Genomic DNA, 9,904 nt, shown 5'->3' with positions numbered 1-9,904 from the left:
GGAAATCAAGAGAGTAACTAGGAGTCTTCACCATGGAGAAGGAAGTACTTGAGCATAGGCAAAATAATTTACCTGAATTCCTTGCAGTGCACATCACAGTATTAGACACTGGATAGATACAAGAAAATAGTCAACCAAAGCAATCAGTCCATAAATCAAACAATCAACGAAATATTACACGGCAGAGGTGTAGTCTTTACTGATACTTCAGACAAAAAAAAAAAAAAGAAGGCCAGAGGGGCCTTTACAAAGAGATCCTCTAGGGGTGTGAGCAGAAGAAATTCTGCTTGTCTCTTAATATGAGTTGTGTGTAGAAAAAATATGCACAAAAACATCCATCCCATTGATCCTTCTGTACTTTAAGCTTAACAGATAATTCAGATCAAAACCAAATGGATGTAATTTTAATTCTTTGTCATGGCCTCAAATTTATGAACTGTGTCAAGGGAAACCTCATATATGTATTGTGATAGTGTATCTCCTAGACTTTCCTAATTTGCTTTTGTGCTAGAGCAATCTATATAACAGATTTGTCATTCCTTCCATAGACTTCAAACTTGAGGAAAACCTCATATTTCTGTGATGTTTTTCCTTGACAGTTTCAACTGACTTTTGTCAGATTTTTGACAGTAGAAAATAAAACCAACAACTCTAAGAACATTATACCACATTTGTTTTCAGAGGAATAGTTTTGGAGTTTGGAGGAGTTTGAAATGACTTCTAAATGATGTCACAATTGATGCTTTAAAACAGGCCCCAATCTTTTGTGCTACAAGCACCACTGGCTTAATTAGTTCTGGTGGGGGCATCGTCATTAACTGCGAGTTAATTGTGTTAGTGCGCTCATACTATAGCGCTTCCAGAGGTTTTGGTTTTGGTAAACAGTGCATTTCCATGGCATTTCTTGAAAGATGCTGGGGTAAGTGGCATAACAAGAACAGTGCTGCGTTACAGAGCCTTCATTGTTGCAGAGGGGCCTCGGGTCACTTATCCCCACGTCTTTGGTGATCTCTGCTTCTTCTCTTGCTTCATCAGCGATGGGAGAGGCCCCATCCCACCACTCAGAACAAACGTGCATCAATAGAAATCAGAGGTTGCTGCTGTCTTCGAGGCTACTAAAAGGCTTCTGAAGAAGTGAGTCAGTGTTTTCAGTCTTGTTTTCATTCCACGTCCCAAAGCTCATCCGGATTGGCATCTGTGTTTGCTGCCTCCAGAGAGAGAGAGGCTAATTACTGGACAAAGCTGGGGATTAAGCTTCCCTCTTGCCCTTATGAAGGAACAATCCCATTGGAACAAGGTTTAGGGCCTATTAGGAGAGTGGTGGAGAGAAAAGATGTTTTCTCCGTGTAGGCGTTCTCCATCCTTACTGGATAAAGAAGACTGAAATGTACAGGGCTTTTAATCCAACACCTTTGGCAATCACGAGAAAAGCCTTCCAAGTCCCCTGAAGATGGGGTATCTTTTGCCATATATTCAGGCAATAAGACATGACAGGCACTTTATTTCATCAGGGCTACACACCTTGAATGCATTTTGTGGCATAAGGCCAAAGTACAAATGACTTCAACTCTCACGAAATGCAATATCCTTCCACAAAGGCACTAAAATCATTGCACTGGCTTATTAGTATAAGAAATAAAAATTACTTGAAAACTAAGGAGGAAGAAAGATTTCCTAAGATAGGTTCCCGGGGGTCAGGTGCCCAGATTGCCAATAAGAAACTTCCATTTGCAAATAATGCTCAAAAGACACTCCTTAATATAGTCAGCCTGGAAAAGGGCTCTGAAATCTGAGAGCAACTGGTTCTCCTTGCATTGCCAAAGGGCAAATGTCAAAGCATAGCATTAGAAGGTGAGATCTGTGTCAGCACATAGACCCACAAACCAGCTTTCTGCGTGTAGACAGTTCCTATTTTCTCATTTCTCCTAAAATATTGCAAGAGGGTTCGTGTGTTTATAAAAGAATTTTTAATACTTTGGGATCAATTTGCCTTTTAAAAATTTGCCTTTTTGAATGAATGCTCCAGGGTAGTCATAATCTAGCCCTTCTAAATCCCTGCCTCCCAGCCAGAAAGAGGCACATTTCTAGATGATTAGAGAACTTCAGGTGGGAACCTTACTCTGCTTCTGGCTTTATGCCTTAAAATATGACCTAAGGCAAGCTATCATTTCCCAGAAATGAAATATGTCATATGTTGCTATTAAAGTGAACCTGAAAAAGAGCATTCTATTACAATAATGGGTTTTGTTTAAAAAAATTCAAATGTCAAATCTCCAAAGGAATAATACATATTTGATACTATTATTAGAACAGCAATACCAGTAATTGTATGAGGTACTTACATTTTGCATTGTTCATCCAGTAAAGGGATTTTATGTAAACCTTTCAGTAAAATTATTGTGTCAGAGGAAAATGAGGAACAGCATCAGTGATTATTCATGCAATCGATATACATTTACTGGGGGTGACTGTGTCTTGGTTATCAGTCTAAATATTGGGGATGAAAAAAAAAAAAAGACTAGGACAGTTTCCTGCCTTCAAGGAGCACACATTCCAGATGTGGAGACAGATGCAGCAACTAATTACAATGCAATGTTATGATAGATATGGCAGAGACTTCGATGAGGCCATGGAGTATACTACAGGGAACTATGAATTCTGACCAAAGAGGCCTGTATTATCCTAGTGTCCTGTTTGAGCTGAGCTGAACCTTGAAATATCAGGATGAAGCATGCATTAGGCAGATGGAAATGAATGGGCAAAGGTATAGCAGTCAAAAACGTCATGGTACACTTAGGGACTGGTGAGTGGTTTTTTTTGTAACTACAGTGGTAAATCTGTCAAGCTGTCTGATGTCAAACGTTGAACGTTCACGGACTAGAATGAGTTAAAAAAATCTGAACGCTTTTTGCGCAGTAGAATTTTACAAAATCAAGAGCCAAGGAAAGCAATGAAAGAAAGAGACAAAATGCTGCATGGAATAAAACTGTCATTCTCATCCTGACTCATCTGTTAACTTAGGAAAATACACTTACATCAAGAAATGCCAGAAAATTGCTCACTTCACGTGCTTACGGGTAGATTGAACCCAATTTTGTGGCATTAAAACCAATTTTCTGCTGAGAAAACATGTCACAGAGGATTACATGAACCTTTATAATTATTAATAATATTTGATACTTTGATGTCACCTTTCATCCTGAGATCAGTGCCATACACACAGAAACAGATAAGCTCCAAGGAAACAGAGATGATATTAATACATTAAGTCACAATGCTTTTCTCTCTTCCATATTCCAAGGGCTTTCTGGCCGTGTGTTTCTCTCACCTTTGGAAGTTAGTGGATGTAGGCCGGGCGTGGTGGCTCACGCCTATAATCCCAGCACTTTGGGAGGCTGAGGTGGGTGGATCACGAGGTCAGGAGTTTGAGACCAGCCTGGCCAACATAGTGAAACTCCGTCTCTACTAAAAATACAAAAAAATAAGCTGGGTGTGGTGGTGGGTGCCTGTAATCCCAGCTATTTAGGAGGGGCTGAGACAGGAGAATCCCTTGAACCCAGGAGGTGGAGGTTGCAGTGAGCTGAGATCACGCCACTGCACTCCAGCCCAGGCGACAGTTTAAGACTCTGTCTCAAAAAAAAAAAAAAAAAAAAAAGTTACTGGATGTAGTTATAAAGCAGTGATTTTTTTATTTTTGTTTTTATTAGCTCCTACTACAAGAAGTCTTAGGCTGCAGTACAGGCCACATCTTTCTGTTCACAGCTTTCCTTGGAAGATCAGCTTTTGACATATTGGTTCTCCTACTCCTTGGCTTCTTTGCCTGCTGATCTCATCCTGACATACCAGAAGTGGGGTGTGTCTTCATGGATTCTTTGACTTCCACAAGAGACTAACAAGGCATCATCATCTTTGTCAACATCATCATCATCATCATCATCATCGTTATCATTATCCTTCCAACTACAACCCCCACTACTGCTGCTGCTTATGAAGTAAGCACTCTATGCACTATTCTACTATTATAAAAAATTTATATATATATATCACATTAACTAATTCCACACCAACATTATAGGGTAGTGCTGTCCACTATAGCTTGCTGCAATGATGGGAGTGTTCTATATCTGTGTTGTCCAATATGGTAGCCACCAGCCACATGTAGCTATTGAGCACTTGAAATACGGTTAATGCGACTGAGGAACCGCATTTTTCTTTTATTTAATTTTAATTAATTTCATTGACATAGCCACATGGCTAGTGACTATTGTATTGGAAAACACAGTTATAGCCTCTGGGGGTTATTGTTATCTTTTTAAAAACAAAGCTCTGTTTTCATCAGTAGCACGAACTTAATAAGGACTAGTGTGAGTGAATGGTTCAGAAATATGTTATTGAAGCTAAAAATACAGATGCTCCTTGACTTTCAATGAGGCTTATGCCCTGATAAACTCATCATAAGTTGAAAATATCACAGGTCAAAAATGTATTTAATATACCTTAAACTACCAAGCCTCACAGCCTAGCCTAGCTTACCTTAAACATGCTCAAAACACTTACAGTAGCCTACAGTTGGGGAAAATTATCTAACATGAAGCTAATTTATAGTAAAGTGTTGACTATCTCATGTAACTTATTCAATACTGAACTGAAAGTGAAAAACAGAATGATTGTATGGTCCATAATCAAAATATGGTTTCTACTGAATGTATATGGTTTTGCACCACAGTAAAGTCTAAAATATAAGTAGAAGCATCATAAATTGGAGGTCATCTGTATTTTAAAAAGAAGTCCCATATTCTACATTTGGAGAGCTTTTAGTTCACCCTTCCCCGACCCTATTAAAATTTGATTCAAAAGAATTCTGTGGAATATATAGAGTAACATAAATTCATTTCTAAACCAAGAACATTTACAAAAGATGTGGATGATGTCTTAAACCTCATTGTAGTCCAACTATCCCAAGTAGCCAGCACCGGTAAGGACTAGTCCCTCTATTGAAAATTGAGATTCCAATTACTGATTTTCCAAAAGAAGACATTCTCTTCCACTTAAGAAATGGTACAATGAAAGAGGGTTTTCTGTTTCTGGTGACCAGGGAGAAACGGAGTCTTCACACAAAGTCTTAGTTCATATTCAGCCCTCCTTTCCCTGAAACCACATCCCCAGGATTTATCTGGTTTGTTCGTGGAAATATGGGAAAACACTTTAAGGAGAAGAAACTGATCAGATGACTTAATTACATTTCTGCTTAGTCCACCCTGTAACTTAGACTGTTAGAGAGAGAGAACTTAAGTAGCCCTTGGTTTGAACCATCTGTCGCGAAAATGTGACATATGTTTGCTTTGTTTACTCAACAACCAAGTGTAAACTGATACACTGAACTAGAGGAACCCTGAATGGTGTGGCTATGGGTGTGTGTGTATTGGAGGAGGGGTGTCTAATGAGGGCGTCCGTCTCCTCATACCTACCCCGGAGGAACACGCGTACAGCACAAGAGGAGTGCGGATCCGTACGATGTCCGCCGGATTTGGGGCGCGCCCCGAGACGCAGACCCTCTTTGGCGACTCCACACAATGTGCAGCCTGCCTGCAAGCAGCCGCTGCAGCCTAGGGGCGCGCCTGGCTGATGTGTGGTTGAATGGAGAGCGGCCCAATCCTCCTCCTTCCTCCTCTTCTCCTCGCCCTGACACCCGGGCCTCAAACTTCAAAGCCCGTGCCCTTTTCAATTAACCCCCCTCGATCAAAATGAGCCATTCTTTTCTGTCCTCCGCGGCGGCCCATTGTCTGGCGTGATAGGTTTGCTGATTTGACAGCTGGGCGCACACAGATTTGATTCAAACTCGGTCTCCCCGAGAGATGAACTTGGACATCAGCAAAGATCCCGAGCACTGCGGACTGGCTCCTAGAGCAGTCTCCGGACCCAGTGTAGACTTCGGTGCCCCGGGCGCCCCCCGGCGTGCGGGAAGGGGAGTGTGTGTCAGAGGTGGGGGGCGGGGAGTGAGCAGCACAACTGGGAACGAGGGCTGTGTACATGTTAGGCTTTTTTAGGCTTTCTTTCTTTCTTTTTTTTTTTTTTTAATTCACTCTCCAAACAGCCAAGATGGAGGTCAGCTTATAAATTTCCTAAAGCCAGGTCTGGTCGGGTTTAAATGCAGTGGGTTGGGGGCTCCGCTTTTGTCTCCTTGTCGGAGCTCGAGGAGAGAGGTAGAGACTGCGTGTGCATGTGTGCGTGTGAGTGTGAGTGTGCACGCGCTGGCATGGACGAACGGGTGGGCGCATCCCAGGATCGCCGCTCCGGCGTCCTGGGTCTGAGTGTGTCTTCTACGCACCAAGTCTTGAATCACAGCCACTAGTGACGTGGGGGGAAAACTTTGCGTTCTAAAGAAGGGTCTGGCTCGATTGCCCTAAGAAGAAAGAGCCCTTGTGCCCGTATGTGTGTGTGTGTGTGTGTGTCAGAGGAGAGAGAGAGAGAGAGAGAGAGAGAGAGAGAGAGAGAGAGAGAGAGAGAGAGAAAGTGTCTGGCAGCACCCGCGGCCGGCTGCAGAACGCTGCGTGTCCTGTGCGCGCGTGCGGTCCGTCCGCGGGTCTCACCACAAGCGAGCGTGTGCAGCTGCGGCTGCCTGGAGGGCGAGCTTTGGAGGGGGCTGGAGCTGCGGGGCAGCGGGAGCAGGAACAGGCCGAGGGTCCGCTGGCCAGAAGAAATCTGGCCTCGGAACACGCCATTCCCCGCGCCACTTCCAATAACCACTAACATCCCTAATGAGCATCCGAGCCAAGGGCTCTGCTCGGAAATCGTCCTGGTCCAACTCGGCCCTTGGAGCTCTAGAAGATTGCCGCATCTATTTTTTTTTTTTCTTTCTTTTCTTTTCTTTTTTTTCCTAGGGCAGATAAAGTGAGCCCGGAAAGGGAAGGAGGGGGCGGGGACACCATTCCCCCCGAAAGAATAAATAAGTAAATAAACTGGCTCCTCGCCGCAGCTGGACGCGGTCGGTTGAGTCCAGGTTGGTGGCATTTGGAGCTTTTTTCGTTCTGTTTGGGAACCATTGCCGCTTCCTGTCCCTCTTCCCCACGCCTTCTTCCTCCCTCCCCCGGCCACCTCTTTCCGTTCTGCAGGCGTCTCCCAACTTTGGGGCCCGGGGGGCGCTCGTGGCGCCGGGCTGCACCTGCCGGGGCGCGCGGGGACTGCGGGCCGGCGCGCTGGCCCTGGGCGGGGGTGCGGAAGCGCCCGAGTCCGGGCACCGGGCGAGGGTGTGAGAGGTGCGGACACTCAGGAGGGAGCCGAGGACACGCGGTGGGCAGGGGCGCAAGAACTGGGTTTCAGCCCCAGTCGGGACATCGTTTCCCCCTGGCTTGGCGGCCTCTGGAGGGAGAGGAGTCCCGGGGAGAGGGAGGGCGGCGACAGGGGCTAGGGATTGGCGATCTGAGTGGGGAGGGCAGGCGGCTGAGGGAGCTCGGTGGCTGACGGAGGAGGGGGAGGCCAACTTCCCGGGAGAAGGGGCTCTTTCGGCGCCAGGGCTGGCTGGGGAGCTGCCGCCGCTGCCACCGAGGGCTCGTATTCCAGGCAGCGGCCGGCTCAGCTCGCGGCGCTCGGAAAGTACCGTTTATTTATTTATTTGCTTGCGTTCAGCCTCTCGGGTTGAACCCAACAGACACCCCCTTGGACTTTAGGAACCCTCTTCAGACCTCTCCAGCCCTCACCCCCATTCCCGTGTCAGCGGCCCCTGGAATACACGCACATGCACCCCGACCCGGGTGGGGGTGGGTCTTCACCCTGGCGTTGGAAAGTCTCCAAAGGCGAGAACGGGGGAGGGGAGAGGGGCTGTGGGGGGAGTCTGCGGCGCTCTCCACTCTCATCTCAAAGTGCGCCCTCCCTTCCAGGTTGGGTCGGACCTGAACCCCTAAAAGCAGAACCGCCTCCCGCCCTCGCCAGCCTGGAGCTGAGTCGCCGGCGGCGGTGGCGGCTGCCAGACCCGGAGTTTCCTCTTTAACTGGATGGAGCTGAACTTTGGGCGGCCAGAGCAGCACAGCTGTCCGGGGATCGCTGCATGCTGAGCTCCCTCGGCAAGACCCAGCGGCGGCTCAGGATTTTTTTTGCGGGGGGGGGCGGGGACCAGCCCCGCGCCGGCACCATGTTCCTGGCGACCCTGTACTTCGCGCTGCCACTCTTGGGTAAGTCGAGGCCCGCCGCGGGCTTTCTTACCCGCTGAGTCTTTCCTAGGGTCGTTTGCAGCAACCCACTCCGCCCCCCGCACCAAAATTGGGGCGCGGGTGCGGTGGATGTGGGAGGAAGAAGTTTGGTTTTGGGGAAGGGGATCGCGAATCCCCGGGTTAGGGAGGCGGTGGCGGTGCGGCGCTGCCCGAAGCTTTTCGGGCTTGGTTTGGATTTCCTGTGGTTTTTAATGACCCAGCTTGGCGGGGGACTAAGGAGCCCTCCAGCCCAGGGCCCTGCAACCCCAGAGAGTCTCCGGCAGCTCGCGCAGCCGCGGTGGGCAGGTGGAGTTGGGGAGCATTGGGGCCGGGAGACCAAACTTGGAAGAGAAAAGTTTTTCCCGAGTAGCTTCTGGGCGTTCTCCGCCCGGCCGACCGCTGACCACGGCAGGCCTGCCCCGCGCCCAGCGCGCGCCCGGCGCCTAGTCCGCCGCCGCGCTACTCCTCGGAAAGACCCTGAGTTTTAGTCGGGAGGAGCGGGTGGCTGGAGCCGGGGGTGGCCCAGGAGCCCGGGTGGTCGCTCAGGCCAGGATGCCGCGGGGCGGAGGGCCGACGTGCACGGTGGGCAGCGCAGGCTCTGGAGCAATCCCTTAAAGCCCGCGGGCTGAGCCTGCGCCACCCTTCCCTACCGGCCCGGAAGGGAGAGGAGCTGGAGTTCCAGGGGGCGGGAAAATGGACTCCCGGATGGTCGAGAGGTGGACCAGCTCGCTGCCTGAGCAGGACGCCCCCGAAGGCTGGTCAAGCATCCCTGACCTGGGCGCGCCCTCGCCCGAATCAGGGGCGTCCTGGGTCCCCGCCCGCCGCACTCAGGCTCCCTTCCCTCTACCCCGCAGACTTGCTCCTGTCGGCCAAAGTGAGCGGCGGAGACCGCCTGGATTGCGTGAAAGCCAGTGATCAGTGCCTGAAGGAGCAGAGCTGCAGCACCAAGTACCGCACGCTGAGGCAGTGTGTGGCGGGCAAGGAGACCAACTTTAGCCTGGCATCCGGCCTTGAGGCCAAGGATGAGTGCCGCAGCGCCATGGAGGCTCTGAAGCAGAAGTCGCTCTACAACTGCCGCTGCAAGCGGGGTATGAAGAAAGAGAAGAACTGTCTGCGCATTTACTGGAGCATGTACCAGAGCCTGCAGGGTACGCCCGGAACCTCCCCACACCACCCCGCGTCCCTCCCCGAAGGCAGGCGGGCCCTTCGTCCCCCGGCCAGCTGATCTCATCCTAAACTCACTTCTCCCCAGCTGCGGAATGAGGACCTTTCATTGGCCCCCAGGGACAACAGCAGCTGGTGTTTGCTGGGCTGACCAGCATTGTTGAGCCTGGTTGTTGGAAAACCCATGAGGAAGTCGGGGGCGCGGCGGGGGGCACCCCTGGGACCCCACTGACCTCTCTGAAACCTGGTCAGAGCATGGGAGGAGGATCCCACTCAAGGACCCCAAGGAACCCACAACTTCTTTCCAAGGAGAGCCAGCCTGGAGCTTTCGGTGGCCTCAGAATAATAATAGGAAGGCTTGCCCTGCATCTGGTCTGGACTTTCCCCCTGTCTTGTTCCCTTTAGTCTGCTCTGACCTAAGATAAAGCATTGTAAAAGGTCCAGGAAAATCCATTCTACCTTCACCCTCCCCACCAAACGTGATCAAAGGCAGATGTGTGAAAAACCGTTTGTCATCTTACATTAGCTGAGTCTTGAACCAGCTGGTGTGGTTC

The 9,904-nt window shown here is 49.3% G+C and overlaps 1 protein-coding gene across 6 annotated transcripts in view; it reads left to right on the top strand.

Moving 5' to 3' along the window:
- The first annotated feature begins 3,762 nt into the window (after window positions 1–3,762).
- Window positions 3,763–9,904, top strand: part of GFRA1 (GDNF family receptor alpha 1) — a 224,342-nt gene continuing 218,200 nt past the window's right edge. For 2 of the 6 annotated variants that reach the window (XM_017871244.1, XM_017871239.1), the window contains exons 1-3: window positions 6,514–7,000; window positions 7,878–8,168; window positions 9,041–9,334. In XM_017871244.1, the coding sequence (XP_017726733.1) occupies window positions 8,045–8,168; window positions 9,041–9,334 (418 nt within the window). In that variant the 5' untranslated portion in view covers window positions 6,514–7,000; window positions 7,878–8,044. Of the gene's footprint in view, window positions 3,993–6,513; window positions 7,001–7,155; window positions 7,291–7,496; window positions 7,594–7,877; window positions 8,169–9,040; window positions 9,335–9,904 lie in introns of those variants that run through there. The other 4 variants (XM_017871242.1, XM_017871240.1, XM_017871243.1 and 1 more) reach the window with 4 other exon arrangements.

This window comes from Rhinopithecus bieti, unplaced genomic scaffold (assembly GCF_001698545.2).
Source record: "Rhinopithecus bieti isolate Rb0 unplaced genomic scaffold, ASM169854v2 scaffold_5982, whole genome shotgun sequence".
NCBI classification, from domain to species: Eukaryota; Metazoa; Chordata; class Mammalia; order Primates; family Cercopithecidae; genus Rhinopithecus; species Rhinopithecus bieti.
This window is presented reverse-complemented; position numbering and strand designations above follow the sequence as displayed.